Source organism: Callorhinchus milii, unplaced genomic scaffold, assembly GCF_018977255.1.
Source record: "Callorhinchus milii isolate IMCB2004 unplaced genomic scaffold, IMCB_Cmil_1.0 Scaffold6, whole genome shotgun sequence".
Classification (NCBI taxonomy): Eukaryota; Metazoa; Chordata; class Chondrichthyes; order Chimaeriformes; family Callorhinchidae; genus Callorhinchus; species Callorhinchus milii.
In genome coordinates this window covers 24,053,449-24,070,202 of record NW_024704747.1, presented here as the reverse complement: position 1 = coordinate 24,070,202, position 16,754 = coordinate 24,053,449, and the positions used below count along the sequence as shown (strand labels likewise).

The window sequence follows — 16,754 nt, the reverse complement described above, 5'->3', positions numbered from 1 at the left end:
AAAGCACTTCACAGGATATAATGTAAAGTGAATTGACTGTATATTTTGTGAATGAATATCAAGTTAAATCCATGTCCATATCTGTACATTGTGCTACCCTGACCTCACTCTGACAACAATATAGTCCTACATGCAGGATAGAGTGTCGGAGACTTTAGATTTAATTTCAGGGAGAGGCATTGCGAAGAGAGGGAAGAGCAAGCACCATGTGGGGCAGTCTTGGCACTGTGTGTGGAAAGAAAGATGAGTTTCTGCAGAGTGACAACTGCAGAGTGACAGTATATACCCTGTTTGATGTATCAATGTCCCTTTGAAATTGGGTGCCCAAAATTGCACATTGTATTTAACAACGTGAATATTAGTGATCTGTACAAGTGTACAAGAAGGTTTTATCAAATGTTGAACAGCTGAGGCCAATAATAATCGACATCACACACACCTAGGTCATCTTTTTCTGGACCTTTCCTAAGATGCACTGTTTGCTAAAAAATGTTTCGAACATGACTTTGCACGTTCATTTCTATGGCCATTCTGGAGGCTAAGATTCTATTGTGAGGGTGGTCTTCCCACAGTGTAGATGGCGACGCGCTTGGGAGTGAGCTCTCTGATGAGCTCTTGCGCTGGTTTGGTCGCAGTACTTCCGACTCAGCTGCAGTCACACGTAGTGGGAGGAATGTGACACTGCACAGTGAGATGATGCTATTGCTTCGCTGCCCTCTGGTGACAAGAACTTCTGAGCGTTAGCAATCAGGTAATTGCCACAGGGGGTTGTGCACATTTCACTCCTCCTGCTTGAGTCAGTGGTGTTCGGTTGTGGCGCACGCTGTGGCGAATGCATTCGACTTCTTTTGCACAGCTGCTCTGGACTTCAGCCTCTTCTTAACTCGAACACTCTGATGTAGGCGGAGATGCATTCGCTGGTCCAAGAAATCCACAGCTTCTCAAAGACCTCCCTCAAGAAACAGAGCACCAGAGTGACAACCGTGACCGGGAGAAGACTGATAGAAACCCTGAGAGATGCCCGAGTGCAGATCGTGGAAGAAGCACATCAAGCTGATGGAGCATGTGGATACGTTCAGGACACCAGCCTTGATCTGCAAGTGGGTGTTGTCAAGCCTTGGCTCTTACTCTGTGAGTGAGTCTTAACTTTTTTTACACACACGCACAGCTATGGTTAGTAGTTTAGCTACTATCTGTGTGTGTGTGTGTGTGTGTGTGCAAACTTAATGGTTGCAATGATTCCAGTATCTGACACAGCAATTAACTTGCCTTGTCCAGCAAAGTGAAACAGCTCAGTAATTGAGCCACTAATTTCAGTGATTGGTTTGAGCCCTGCCGTTCAAACGTGTATATCTGTTCAACCCACAACACTGTAATAACCAAAGTGGGGACGTAAACTAGTTATTTTGTAACTAATGTGGGTCACTGGTAGACCCTGGCTTTCTGAATCAGAAGGTTGTGGGTTCAAGTCCTATTTCGGGATACAAACTTGCATTGTCTTAAAATACAGTCACATTGCTTTACAGTATGTCCTCCGAAGCGCTTTTGAGACGTTTCAACGACGTGATAAGGTGGTAAATCAAATGCAAAGATTAGTAGTAAGTAGTAATAATATTAAGTAATTGCTGGATTGCGACACTGATTTTGTTTCTGCTTGTCTAAATCTTTATCCACAAATATTGTATTCGGATATGAAAATAATTTACAAATAGGCTTTTTAAAAGACCCATGACTGTTATGGTTTGCGCATTTGGTCTGGGAAAACTGACAACTCATCAATCAAAATGTAGTTATTCTTTTTATATGAAACATTAGTTCAGTTATTTAAGACACCACAGGTAAACCAGACTATCTGACATCATCCCCATTATTTCTGCATTGAAAATACACTATCACTCTTGTATGATGGACCACTACACGTTTTTTGATGGTAACATATATCCCATAATTATATGATGCCAGTTTGCAAATGCGACTTGTTTATTGTTTTTTATTTTAAATACAGAACACATTATGTTTGGAAGTGTAATCAGTATGCACAATAGTGATGGTTAAGTTTACCATGTTTAGCTGGATCCACTTTCAAGCCATTCACGACTGAAAGTAATTCTAGACTTGTGTTGTTGATAGACATTCTATCCAACATTCCAGCACATTAGTATCAAGTAGTTTTAGCGCCTAAAATTACAGGACAAAAAGCTGCCCGTCCTCCCATCTATCTTGTTTAAGGCCAAGTTACTGTTCAGACCATCCAATTTCCGAAACATTTAAGTAAATAAAATTAGCTCAAATATCTTTCTAAATATCTTTCTTGCGTCTCCCTTGCCTCCTTCAAGACCATCTCAAGACCCTCCCCTTCGACTGTGCTTTCGATCCCCCTGCTTCCCCCCCCTTCCCTCCACCCTCCCCAATCCCGACCCCCAGCTCGGGTCCAACACTCTGACTGTCCAGCGCCTTAAGATGTCCTCCCGATGCGAAAGGTGCTATACAAATGTAATTTTGTTGTTGTTTCTAAATGCTTTTATTCCTTAACAAGGTTAATTCATTACAATGTATCCATATGTATTTTTGTTCAGCCTTGCTCTCTTTCCATGATTCAAGATTATCACCATTTCTAATGTCAATGTTGTTATTATTTCAGCTTCACAAGACGTGGCCCAGGACTATGAGACACTGAAAAAGTTTAAGGTATAAAAAAAATGCCATCAGATGTTTTGTTTAATAATCTTATAATGTGACAGCACTATGATACTGCATTGGAGATTTTATTCACTTCAGTTTCTTAATTTCCAATGAATTGCTTTGGGAATCACTGATGAGGAGTAGGTGAGTATTGTAGACTAATCAATGAATTCCTCATGGATATCTCTGGATACCTAGCTCAGAACGGATTCAATTGCTGGGATCAGTCTGCTATTTTGGATGCAGTTGGTGAGACCGGGGAAAACGGAGACAATAATTAACTTGAGAAAGAAAGCCTATAAAATGCGGTGACTACACTTTATAGTAATTTCTGTGATGCACGTTCTGCTGACACAAAAGGCACTGAATCAAATGCAAGGATTCCTTATTTACAAATACTGTGTGAAAAAGGTGACACAGTATGTCTTATTAATGATATAACATCAACATGGTCAGGTGCCTAGTGACATGTCTTATTTGTGCATTAACGTACCTTGCCACTGATGTGTAGAATGCAGGTTGTCTCCCAGGATTTTCCATGAGATCCCACACTCAACTGACTGGAACCTAAAACAGATTAGAGAGTAGGTACTTTTCTGTGTGAGGAAGAGAAAATGAGAGAGAGAGAATCTCAGCAGAAGTAGAGGCTGGAAACTAGGCACTTTGCTTACCTTCTTGGCTAGTATTGGTGCATCAGATAGAATTCAAATGTAGAAAGCGATGTTCGATGCAGAAAATTTAGTTTTGTGCATCAATTTACTGCAATTGCTTTTCTTCCGAAGATTTCACACATTTTGAATGTAGGCTATGGAATAGAAAATGCCTTTCCAGATGTTTTCACCTATAAAAGCATTTCCATACTGGACCTTCCAGAGACTAGAATCACTTCATACTTCCAAGAATGCTTCAGTTTTATTGATCAAGCAAGGACAAAGGTGAGTACATCTTCTGGAGAGAGCATTTTGTTTTAGAACACTTCAGATGATAGGGCAAGAAATTATGAACATGTTGATTGAATATAAATGGTTGACTTAGTAATAATATCCAAATAGAATATTGTAAACTGTTTAGGTGCACACATTGAATAATTAATTATTTTTTCCACTTAGCCACATTTCCTTCTGTTTTTCGGTTACAAAGGAATATACTCAGAAGGAAATTGACTCCACACACATAAGAACAACTGTTTTTCATTATTCATTACTGAAGATAGTGTGAAAAGCTATTCCACTAATAACCATTGTGTTTTTTATAGTGTCTTTATCAGACTTCAGATATCATTACGTGCAATGTGAAACTGTTACTAATAAGTTCAATCAACTGAAGCAGTTAAGAAACCTTCATCTTCATTTGGAAATTAATACTATGCTCAATCTCCAATGAGGCCAGCATGGCGATGAAAGATAGCTGACCCTAACAGTCCTTTAACAATAACAACCCAATATCAAGCCAGCAATTCTGCCTATCTTCACAATGTTATTGAAAATGAAAATCCATTTGCAACCGCTTATTAAGTAGCTAATTATTATGACAGTAAATGGCTGATAGTGGCATATATCATAGCTTTGTTGTATTGCACAAAAAGATACAAATGTAAGGATGTGCAATTATTATTTTCATTTACTTGAACTTTGCACTGTGGAATTAGGTGCCATTCAGATTCTTGGGATATAATTTTAAAATGTTAACTTCTGGCTATTAATCCTATTTGAAAAATGGCAATGTTGCACTGTAAAATGTTTTGCCAGTCCTAATGCAATTGAAATGAGCCTGGCTTTAAGTTTCTATTTGTTGAAAAAGAAATGTTTTTTAATAATTGTTTTTAATTTCTTTCTTTAAGGATGGAGTGGTGCTAGTTCACTGCAATGCTGGAGTCTCACGTTCTGCATCTATAGTTATAGGATACCTTATGAAAGTAGCTGGACTAAGCTTTGAAGATGCTTTCTCATTGGTGAAGAATGCAAGACCAGCTAGCAATCCTAATGCTGGCTTTAATGAACAACTAAGGAAGTACCAGCCAAACAAATAAAATAAAGCATACAGAACTGAATTTAAAAAATGTAATTTTCGGATTGCGACATGGTGCTGACCTAATTGAATTTTACCATTTTTTTTCATGCTTCTTTAGTGATATTGTAAGTATTTAAGTAAAACAAGTCACCAAGATAATATGAATTTTCAATGGATGTCTGGATGCTATTTATTTCCACAAAATTCCATTTAAATCTTTTGTCCTTTGGATAGTAGTTAGGTTTGATATTTGTATGTATACTGTGGTTTGTCATGATCTGCGTGTGTGTTGCATGATTTACTTTATTTTTCAGAAATATGTCTATTGTAAATCTGTTAAATTCTTCCCTGATGTGCAATCTGTCCTTCAGATGGGACGGTAAATTGAGGTCCCGTCTGTCTGTCTGTTCAGGTGGACGTTAAAGATCCTATGGCACGACTGGAAAAGGGAAGGGAGTTTCTCTCAGTATCCTGCCTAACAATCCCCGAAATAAAATTGGTCATTCACTTCTTAGCTGTTTGTCGGATATTGCTGCGTGCAATTTGAGTGTCACATTCAACTACAAAATAGATTATTTACAGTATATTCTGTTAAGTGCTTTCAAATGTCCTCCTCATGTAAAAGATGCTATATCAAATGTAAGTATTATTTATTCTAAAATGTTTGCTATGACATTATATATCTTAATTTCTCAGAAATAAGCACAAACTTAAAATTATTTGTTTCAGAATTATCACAATGTACAGTTACCAATATACATAAGTTTCCTTCATCTAAGGAACCTGAGTAATGTGCGTAATGTTTGCTGTAGTACCGTCAAATTGGATAGAATCTTTTGTAATCGAAAGACCAATTACAGTGCATCTGGTGGTTCACATCACACAATACTTACATCATAAAGACTGCTGTCATACCAGCTGACGTGCAGTTTAAATGTTCAACAGCATAACTGTATATTATATACCATGGGTGAATCACAGCACGTGTTACAAGACTGACATCATAAATAATGCAAGCTTTGCAACATAAAACAAATCCTCCCGCACCATGTATGAGGAGGGATTACAGTTTCGGCCTTACTTGTAAAGGAAACCTGAGAAGTTAAAGGCAGCATTACAGTAAAAGTGGTACAAAATTCTCTGGTTACATATGTTAGACAAAAGGATCAAGATGACATTTGGAGCTTGATCTTGACTGCCTGGTCAATGTTATGTAAAACAATTAGTCACTTAATATTTGATAGGCTAAATGAGTAAAGTAAGTACTGGTGGAGGTTGTTAACCAATTCAACAGAAAATATCCAAGTTAGAGGGTCACCAAGTTTGTCAATAGATTGATAAACTTTGGTGTACAACAGCCTGAAAACGTATCTCTTACACCTCACTCAGTTATCCTTAACACTCATAAATGTCATTTATAATACTTGTCATTTCTCATACAGGAAAAACCACAAGGTATTTCTAATTTATTCAACAAATATACAAAATCTTATGTGTTATAATCTCTAATGGTAGAGGAATGAACTGCGAGCAACAAACAATTAGACAAGTTGGTGCTCTTCAACCTTGAAGGAGATGTCTTGGAGGGGACCTTATAGAGGTAAAGTATCTTAAACACAAATTTAAATGGGATTGAAAATGTTAATCCAGAACAATGCTTTAGTATGCACTGAGACAGTGGAAAATGAGGACTCGGGTTCAGTGTTACCCAGAGCGTAATTAATAATCAGTACAGGTTGCCAGCAAACGTGGTTGAGTCCTGGACACTGGACTCGTTTGAAAAATAAACTGCTTGATGCTATGAGGGAAACAACCACAACAACTTGCATTTTATAGCACCCCTCTCGCAGGGTAACGTCCCAGAATGGGAAGACAGCAGGAATGGATGTTCTCGGAGGATGAGATCAAATGAGCTGAAGGCCCTCTTCATCCAAACAAATCTTGTGGTTTTAGATCATTAAGTGGGAGAAATGAGCACTTTCCTTAATGTGCATCTATAAATATATTGCATTTGAGAACAAACAAAGAAACGCCGCATTAATAAATGCAGTGGGCAGTAGCTTCCGGACTATTAGGAAAAAGAATGGCCCGGAGCAAAATACAGTGAGAGACAGAGAGAAGAGAGGGTAAAGAGGAGGAAGAAACAGTGGAGGAGGAAGGGAAAGAAAGAGAGAGGAAGGGGGTGAGACAGGAGGAGGGAGTGAGGGAGATAAAGTGAGAGAGGAGGAAAGATAGAATGAGAGAGGTGGCGAGATGGAGGAGAGAGTGAGGGAGACAGAGTGAGAGGAGAGATAGTGAGAGGAGTGAGGGAGTCAGAGTGAGAGGAGGAGAGTGAGAGAGTGAGGGTGACAGAGTGAGAGGAGAGAGTGAGGGTGACAGAGTGAGAGGAGGAGAGATAGTGAGAGAGGAGTGAGGGAGTCAGAGTGAGAGGAGAGAGAGAGTGAGGGTGACAGAGAGAGAAAGAGAGAGTGAAGGTGACAGAGTGAGAGGAGGAGAGATAGTGAGAGGAGTGAGGGAGTCAGAGTGAGAGGAGAGAGAGTGAGGGAGACAGAGTGAGAGGAGAGATAGTGAGAGAGTGAGGGAGACAGTGAGAGGAGGAGAGAGGAGAGAGTGAGGGTGACAGAGTGAGAGGAGGAGAGATAGTGAGGGAGACAGAGTGAGAGGAGGAGAGATAGTGAGGGAGACAGAGTGAGAGGAGGAGAGACAGTGAGAGAGGAGAGAGTGAGGGTGACAGAGTGAGAGGAGGAGAGAGAGTGAGAGAGACAGAGTGAGAGGAGGAGAGATAGTGAGAGAGTGAGGGAGATAGAGTGATAGGAGAGATAGTGAGAGAGGAGAGAGTGAGGGAGACAGAGTGAGAGGAGAGAGTGACAGAGTGAGAGGAGGAGAGACAGTGAGAGAGTGAGAGAGACAGAGTGAGAGGAGGAGAGACAGTGAGAGAGTGAGGGAGACAGAGTGAGAGGAGGAGAGGGGGAGTGGGAAAGAGGGACAGAGCGTCGCCAGGTGATGACGTTGTTCCCAGCATGCAACGCCCGTCGCCTTCACCGCCGGAGGTGGAGGGGAGAGAGGGCGGAGTTTTTTTTCCGCCATTTTTGAAATTAGTTTGAAGCGGGTCCCGGGCTCCAGCCATCAGCGCGGGAGCGGGAGAGAGAGAGGCGGCAGCAGCAGGGAGGATCGGCCTCCCTCATGGAGTTTCAAGGTGAGGCGCCCGGACCCACCGCGTTCCGTCGGCCTGAGGGCGGCCGTGGGCCGCGGGCCGGGCCGCACCGCACCGCGCGCTCTGCAGTCACTTCAGGCGATCGCACCCCCACAGACACACACACGCACGACGCTGATGCTGCTGCTGATGATGATGATGCTGAGCCCCACCGTGTGACTGGCGGCGCTCCCGGTGCTCCACACTCGGCGGTTATAATCGGCTTTTTATCTTTTTTAATTCCGGGTTCACCGTCGACTTGTGACCCAACGGGACACTCGCACCTCAGCCACACAGTGAAGCTGAGGGCACCTCTGGTGCTGCCACTCTGCACACGGAGGGGGTCCAGCACAGGTTCAACTACAGTAGTTCGGCTGTGGCCTGGGGTAGGATAGGGCTGGGCCTGGGGTAGGGCGGAGGGTGGGCCTGGGGTGGGATAGGGTGGGGCCGGGTTGGGGTGGGTTGGGTTGGGGTAAGGTGGGCTGTGCCTGTGGTGGGGCTGGGCCTGGGGTAGGGTGGGCCTTACCCTCTCGACTCTCTTCCCCCTCCTCGCTCCCTCCCTTCCCTCCCCTCCCCTGACCATTTCCCCCCTCCTCTGACCATTTCCCCCCTCCTCGCTCCCTCCCTTCCCTCCCCTCCCCTGACCATTTCCCCCCTGCTCGGGTCATGACCCAACTGTGCAGCGCCTTGGGACGTCCTCCTGACGTGAAAGGCGCTTTATAAATGGAATCTTGTTGTTGTTGTTGTGGGTGGGAATGGGCTGGGGTGGGATAGGGTGGGATTGGGTTGGGGTAAGGTGGGCTGGGCCTGGGGTGGGGCTGGGCCTGGGGTAGGGTGGGAATGGGCTTGGGGTAGGGTGGGAATGGGCTTGGGGTAGGGTGGGGCTGGGTGGGGTAAGGTGGGCTGTGCCTGTGGTGGGGCTGTGCCTGGGGTAGGGTGGGCTGTGCCTGTGGTGGGGCTGTGCCTGGGGTAGGGTGGGCCTGGGGTGGGGTGGGCCTGGGCTGGGGTCGGCCTGGGGTAGGGTGAAGCTGGGCCTGGGTTGGGGTAAGGTGGGGCTGGGCCTGGGGTGGGTTGGGGTAGGGTGGTCTGGGCCGGGACTGGGATGGATATGAGTTGAATATTTTAATTTTTTTTACCTTGGGGCAATGGTTGTGATAATTGCTCAACACGCCACCAGGTCCTGCTCTCACAAGCCTTTGCCGTTTATTTGACTTTCAACCACCCGTGGTCTCCTCAGGATCCTCTTAATGTCTTTAGATTGCGAGTAGCATGTTTGTTATCCAATATAATCACAATCACGATCTTTGCATTTCGCCCCAAAGTATACAGGCGATGCACACTTTACGGTATATTCTGTCAAGCGCTTTGAGACGTCTCTCGAAGACGTGATGAGGCGCTATATCAAATGCAAGGATTATTATTGTTATTTGCTTTGGCGCCTTTTCAGGTCAGGAGGATGTCTCGGAAGCGCTTGACAGGATTTACTGTAAAGTGTGGTAACTATTTTGTAGATTAACTAAATTGCACGAATGGAGATTGCACTGCTTTTGTGGCTCCTAATGTTGCAATCTTCACTGATACTGTATTTAGCTTTAGAGATATTTAATCAAATTACTGCATCAGTTCTCGCAAGATATCCAGATCTTGGAGAGAAAGTTCTGTAATAATAATAGTAATAATCTTTGCATTTGATATCGCGCCTTATCACGTCTTCGAGACGTCTCAAAACGCTTCACAGCATATACTGTAAAGTGGATTGACTATATTTTGTGTGCGAAATGCGGCAGCCAATTAATTGCACGCAGCATCTATTGGGGAGGTACAGTGGCCCTACACAGCCCTTTTAACTCGTATGAGTTTGAATATAGGTCAAATTGGAAGGACAAAGTATGAAGACTGACATCTGTAAAAGAACTACAGTACATGAAATGAGTTTGAACTGTCACAATTAGGAATATTCTGCTCTTGTGTGTACAGTATATAGAGAGATCACTGTAGAAAGTAGAAACAATGGCTGGTGTTTGGGGAGCTAGCCACAGGAACGTTGTTCTATCTGCTGTATTATAATAGCCTACAGCAGGCACAGAATACAGTTCTTGTGGCTTATCATTGCGCCATCACCCCAAATCTTGCATAATAGGAGTTCACAGCAAACGGGGAACGTTTCCTGTTGATGAATGTTTGTGCTGAGTTTATAGTTTCACAGGTGACAACGGCCATCTGGTACCATGTGCAAGTGATCATACTTCATTTGTAAGCACAATTTAGACTTTTGGGTTATCATGATTAAACCTGTGCACATGCTTTTGAACAGTCACTTGGTAATGATCAGAAGCAGGAATCCTGGCTGATTTTCTCTTTCCTTTTTCCCCTCAGCCTTCAAGCCCCCTTTCTCCCCTGCTTTTATGGTTGCCCATTTTTGTTGCATGTTATTTTGTTAAACTTTTTTTATAAAGGAAATGTGTTTGGTGATGGGGATAATGTTTTTTTCTGCGCATCTTTTACCTGAAGTAGAAAATAGATGCATAGTTCAATCACTTCCAGTGCATGTTTTAAGAATTTACAAATTTAGGTGTTCAGTTGAAAAATCAGATTTTTTTTTCTTCTTGCAGGATCAGAGCCAATGGCCTTGGGATCACCTTCATCTCCTAAGCCTGGGGCGGGTGCCCAGTTTTTGCCTGGTTTCCTCATGGGGGATTTACCAGCTCCGGTTACTCCTCAGCCACGCACCTTTGGTGGAACGTGTGCTGGTATAATGGACTTGCGATCTCCTCTCGGAGGTAAGTGTTCTGCATTATTACAAAAAGAAAACTTGGCAGAAATCTTGTTCCTTCCTTGGATTTTCTTGGTTCGGGTTTTGAAATGTTTGGAAAGCAAGTTTTCAGTTCTTTGAAAGGACCTGTAATTGTAAAGGCTTCTTAGACAATTCTAAGTATTTTATGCGTTTATCTTTATTATTCTGAAATGCAGGAGGCACACCTCCCCAGCCAGTTGTACCCAGTTGTACACCTAAAGATAAAAGTGGTGCTCCACCGGTTCGTAGTTTGTATGATGATTTGGGAACTGCAGGAGGTGGACTCACACCCTTATCTTCGCGTAAACTGGTAAGCAACTGGGTGTTTTCTTTTGGGGGGGAAAATATTTATATGTTTGCCTCAGTGTAACATTTGGATGACTTTTAATAGAGATCAGTACCACATTGCATCTACTTTGAGTAAAAGTGATTTGTGTGTGTACGTGCATATTTGACCACGTTAGCCATTCATTGAAGATTGACCATGTTGATTTTCTCTTTCAGAAAACTAATGGAAAGTTTATTTAAAATAAAGCTAAATCAAACTTACAGAACACTTGATTGAGTTAAAATTGAATATAATTTAGCAATTATATAATAATAAATCCAGTCAACAGATCCATTATTTGCCGGAAGTGACAATTAATGTAATTGACCATCTTACTGGGCTAATTATATATTTTTTTGCAGGCCAACATTTCAAATATACAAACGCCTCCTTCTGTAAATAGTCAGTTAACACCTGGATCATGTAAGTACTTGTGTATGTCATTTGTTAGTACACTGAATATGAGGTATTTGCAACCTCTTCATAGAAACATGACCTAGAGAATAGATTTCTTTCTGGTTTTGTCTAAATACTGAAAAGCTTTGCTGTACACTTCATTCATAATACTGTAATTATTTTGGATGCATTAACTGGTTGTAGTGTCTCTAAAAGGAATAATATTTCTTGCTTGTTACATTTTCTCTTGTTAAAATCCTAGTGATGCTTTATAGTGGCTGTGAAATGCTAGAGTGTTGACAATTCTAATCCAAAGTATTGGACACTTTCATTGAGGGCATATCATTACTTTGCAAACCTTGCTGGTCACATCATAACAACAACAACAATAAGATTACATTTGTATAGCACCTTTCACGTCGGGAGGACGTCCCAAGGCGTCCTCCCAGAGTACAGCATTTCAGATAAAAGCATGTAATGATAAAAGCATTTGTAGATCAAAGTCAAAAAGGTTTAAAATTATTCCTGGTGGTGTAGGAGAATGTCGAGCTGGAGCTATTCCCTAAAGATGACCAGTGAATAATGGAGTTTCTCAGAACTTTAGTGTTAAAAATGTTCTCAGTTTAAGTCAAGGGTCCTTTTGCAATGTAATTTTCAATACACTGTTTAGACACGCAGGTATTTAAAATCCAGTTTTATGCGCTCCTGGACAAAATTGGGACAACGTTAATAATTTTCTCTTGTAGAAAAACTGATTGAGTTGTGTGCAGAAGGGCATTGCGTAGAGCATTGGATAAAGCCTTGCTTAATAAGTGTTCTTTGTACCTTAGGTCCAGTATTTAGTCCAGCTACTATTGGACAGCATAGGAAGGCCACTCTTTCTCCCGCACAAGCTGATCCTTTCTACACTCAGGGGGAGTCTCTCACCTCAAACGATTACCTAGATGATACCTGGATTACAGTCTTTGGGTTTGTATTATTTCGCTGGAAAGTATAAAATAATTCTTCTGGGTGGATAAAATACCGAGCGAAAGTTTAATCTTCACTGGTGTGCACCATTAGCTTTTCACTATCATATACAGCAGCATAATTTGGAATAAAAGGCTAAGAATATTTTGCCTTTTTACAGGTTTCCTCCAGCATCCGCTTCTTACATCCTCTTACAGTTTGCACAATATGGAAATATACTGAAGCACGTGGTAAGGCTCTGTCATTTGTGTGATTGTGCTTTCCAGTTGATGTAAATTTATTGTGGTCTCTCCTGGGTTGTATTTTTTAGGTGAAATTTGGGGCTTTTTTTTTCTTGCACTATCTACATAATGAGACAAAAAACTTCTACTTTCTCATCACTAAAAGCTCTAGTTGCTTACATCAAACTTTTTTGTTTAAAGACCTTGATTTTCTTTTTTCCCCCCTTCTCAATCATCCTTGCTTCTGAATCCTCTCTTCCGCTTGAATGTTCTTTTGAAGGTAGGGTGCCCTATTGGCACACAATCCTCTGCATATATCCTCGACTGACAAAGTTAGACTAGCCCCTTTTGATTTGTAATCATTTGCCTCATGCTGTACCGTAGCATTTGATTAGTTTTGCTGCAGCAGCTTCCCATTAGCTGGAAATCCTCAGTCATTGATCATACCCTAATCGTTTTTATTCTGAATCTCTATAAATGAAGACTCCTCTCTTGTACATGATTACATGTTATTTGTTTGAATAATTATCTTAAATTTAATTTTTTTTAACAAAAATTACAATAATTTGGTCACTCAATCCATGACTGTTTTTGTGGGACACTGCTGTGCATAATTGGCTGCCGCGTTTCGCCCAGAATTCTATGAAGTGATTTGAGATGTCTAGAAGATGTGATAACGTGCTATATCAAATGCAAGGCTTATTAGTATTATATTATTTGTGTTTCATGCATTGCAATTTTCACATTGAATTGCCATGAGAAACATAGTATATATTGTGGTTGAACAGCTTGATCACAAATTGAAATGCATTAAAAGTGCCAAGTATATCTAACATAGACTTTGGTTGTTGAACATTGTGCAGATGTCAAACAATGGGAACTGGATGCATATTCAATATCAGTCTAAACTCCAAGCCAGGAAAGCACTAAGTAAAGATGGCAAGATTTTTGGAGAAGCCATCATGGTTGGAGTTAAGCCATGCATCGAAAAGGTGGGTTTGCTGAATTTGTATACCAATAATATATTAAACTTCAAAATAATTGGTGAACAAACAGTTGAACATTGTCATCAAGTTGCTGATGGAAACTAACGTGGGGAGGCTTTGAAAAGACATTATATCTTTGACAGTACTACTGATGTGTGCAGTACAATCTGTTGTCTTTAAGTTCTTTCATATCAAAGGTTTGTTTACATAGTGAATCAGTGTAGGACTTGCGGACTCCACTCCTCAGACACTTTCCCTGATCATTAGCATTTGCTCTTTACAGTTTCTCTTAAAATAGTGGGGAGGGTTGGAGAAACAGTATCAAAGTATCAATACCGTTTCAAACACTCCATTTTTTTTTCCCCCACCTCCATTCTGAACAATATTTACCTGCAATGAATAGAATATTTGATGTTTGTTCCTTCTACCAGAGGAATAGTTAAGAAATTGCATTCTTGGCAAAAGATGTATCTTGTATTAATTTGCTTTCAGCGCTTTGGGATGTCCTCGCGACACAAAAGGTCCTTTACAAATGTAATTTTGTATTTTTTGTGTTGCTTAAGTACTTTGTGTTCATTGTTGAAATTTATAAAGATGATGTAAAAATAGTGACAAAATTACTTCTGTGCGTTTTCAAGGGTGTCATGGACGGCTGCAACAGAAACCCTGTCTCTACTTCATCAGTCTTCACTCCTCCCATAAAAACAGTGTGCACGCCTACAAAGTCCACAAGCACACCAAAAACACCTGCAATGAGACCCCTGGCAGCTGCATACAAAGTTTCCAGCAGCGACTACCAGGTATGTGCAAACTGGATTTATTCCGGCTGCAATGGTTCATTGTTCAATGGGAACAGTTGAAATTTAATAGGAACCTTTGTGCAAAATGTAATGTTCTTTTTTTTTNCTCTCCCTTTTTGTTTTAAGGTGATTGCAGATAGACAGACACCTAAAAAGGATGACAGCCTAGTTTCCAAAGCCATGGAGTACATGTTTGGCTGGTAGTGCTTCCGTTAAGAAACCTGGAATAGAGATTTGTTCGAAATTGAATGACTGTCACTGATCATTAATCGTGGCGTACGGTTTCCAATCACTGCTGCATTTTGAAGTGCAATTGCACACACTACCTTTATAATTAACAGCAAAGGCTGTACGACTAATACAGTTTGGTTAGTTGTATAACCACTGTTACTATGATGTGGATTTGCATTTGTCAACAGTTGTTTTCTAACCAGATAAATAGTTTGCACTTTATGGTTTTTCACGCAGAGATTTACAGGAAGTGTAATTTCAAGGGTTCTTTTTCATATAAAGCAGGAAGCCAAGTGTCAAAATCGTTGCCTTTTTAAGTTTTGTGGACACCATTCTATCGTCCGGAAACATTACTGAATTCTTCCTTTTTGTCTTTGAAAAAAAATCGTGTTCTTTGTCTCCTTTTCTGAACTGAAACTTGTTCCTGCCGGTTTAAGTTGTAATTTTTAAAAAATACTTTTTTATATCAATTAAAAAGAACATTGTACAGGTATGAAAAATCTGAGACCATTTCATAGCAATGTTTGTCTGCAACAACTGTGTAGCAACTGAAATTGCATTTAGTTCAACTTGGTCTAATTTTGGTGACCTCACTTGCATGTTTTGCTAATGAATTTTGCTGCTGAGAAATATTGCAATATTTCAAAACGTGAAGCTATGAGGTGAAGTTTCGTTATTTATGTTCCAAAAACTTATGAAATGAATGACCTATTTCCTTATAGGAGTAGCGATTTTCTGACCCTTTATAAATTCAGCAATTGTATAAATTTGTATAAAATAACTTGGTCATTGACTCTAGTTTCTCTTCATATTATTATTAAGTTTATCTCCTAAAAAAATCTTATCTGATCACATGGTAACCAAAAGAAAGTAAGTCAATGTTTTCTGATAAGCTTAAATACTTTGACGTATTTCCCATTTACTAATATTTATATCACACTTGGGAGACAATCCTATTCACCAAAACCCAGGAAGAGTATTGGTAGGTTCTGCTATTTGAATGTTTAAAAAAAAGTCTGCTCAGTTTCTGTCAGAAGAACAAGTATTGGTAGTTTTGGTACTAAAAAGGTTTGACTTTTGAGATGATAACGCGGTATTAGTTTTGAAATTTCCACTGGGGCTTGAATGCTCAAGTAACAGCAGTGGAGATTACACCCCCGGATACACTACTTTGGCTTAACTCAGACAAGCAACCCTCTGATATCTACAGGCCAGCAACTTAGAGAGGTCCACATCTTCACATCCTCTGTGCTAAGTGAATGTCTTGTTTCTGGTTGGAAGGAAAACTGAACTTGCCCAATCCATTCTTAACTTTGCCTTACTTCACGATCTGTTCATTTTAACCAAGCATAAGTGACTTCTTCATTTTCTGTCAATTAAAAGGAAAAACTTTGAATACAGGGGATCTGAAGTAGACCCTTGGTTAATGGACGATTATTGATTCAACGTGTACTTGTCAGCACTTTTTAAAATCTTCAATTTTGTATTGTGCATCGGTAATTCAGATCTGGATAAATTAAAGTTAAGATATGATTGACGATCTTGCATTTTTTAAAAAATATTTGCGACCCATAAATTAAATTTATTCATTTTACAACCTGCCAACATTATCCATTACCAACTAGAACAATTCACCAAAGATAGGCTAATAGGCTCTAATGAAAATAGGCTCTTTTACTTCTGCGATCACTTTACACCTGTGACTTTGTTCACTGTCAATAGTGGATAGTCAATATTCTAATTCAACTGAATTAGAAGCACCATCTAGTGGCAGATTTGGAGTACTCTAGAAATGTTTTTTGTCAATACTACAGTTTATAAATTCTATACTTACATCCCAAATTTGTAGCCAATAGTTGGAGTAAATGGACCATAGCAGACAATTTGATTAAAAACTGAAGGCAGAGCAAAGATACAAAAGTGATATTTTGTAGGGCTTAAAAAAATCAATAAACATTGTTACGTTCTATGCATATTTTAGGCAATAAATAATGATAATAAAAAAATAATAGGTATCCTCAATTTTCTCAAATTCTATTCTAATACTTTTTTTTATGTGGCAGTGATAAAGCCAGGTGCATTGCCCTGTTAATCTCTCTTTGAAAATATTGGCTGTCTCAGTTCTTATTCAATGCACACACCAC

At 40.4% G+C, this 16,754-nt stretch overlaps 2 protein-coding genes and 1 long non-coding RNA gene across 4 annotated transcripts; 2 read left to right on the top strand and 1 right to left on the bottom strand.

Moving 5' to 3' along the window:
* Positions 1-664: 664 nt before the first annotated feature.
* On the top strand, positions 665-5,096 carry dusp19a (dual specificity phosphatase 19a). Of its 2 annotated transcripts, XM_007890113.2 has the most exons (5): positions 665-751; positions 903-1,131; positions 2,642-2,688; positions 3,465-3,617; positions 4,523-5,096. In XM_007890113.2, the coding sequence occupies exons 2-5, from the start codon at positions 909-911 to the stop codon at positions 4,709-4,711; spliced, it is 612 nt and encodes a 203-aa protein (XP_007888304.1). In that variant the 5' UTR covers positions 665-751; positions 903-908; the 3' UTR covers positions 4,712-5,096. The 2 variants fall into 2 exon arrangements, with proteins under 2 accessions (XP_007888304.1, XP_007888303.1); XM_007890112.2 differs by having other exon boundaries at positions 665-1,131.
* On the bottom strand, positions 2,523-3,456 carry LOC103176514. The gene is made up of 3 exons (XR_487610.2): positions 3,354-3,456; positions 3,176-3,249; positions 2,523-2,673 (listed from the first exon to the last, which is right to left on the bottom strand). It is a non-coding gene; the product is annotated as an uncharacterized LOC103176514 (long non-coding RNA).
* Positions 5,097-7,738: 2,642 nt separating the features above from the next.
* On the top strand, positions 7,739-16,147 carry nup35 (nucleoporin 35). The gene is made up of 9 exons (XM_007890114.2): positions 7,739-7,888; positions 10,498-10,665; positions 10,856-10,989; positions 11,370-11,430; positions 12,234-12,372; positions 12,533-12,602; positions 13,457-13,585; positions 14,218-14,379; positions 14,506-16,147. The coding sequence occupies exons 1-9, from the start codon at positions 7,876-7,878 to the stop codon at positions 14,581-14,583; spliced, it is 954 nt and encodes a 317-aa protein (XP_007888305.1). The 5' UTR covers positions 7,739-7,875; the 3' UTR covers positions 14,584-16,147.
* Positions 16,148-16,754: the final 607 nt, after the last annotated feature.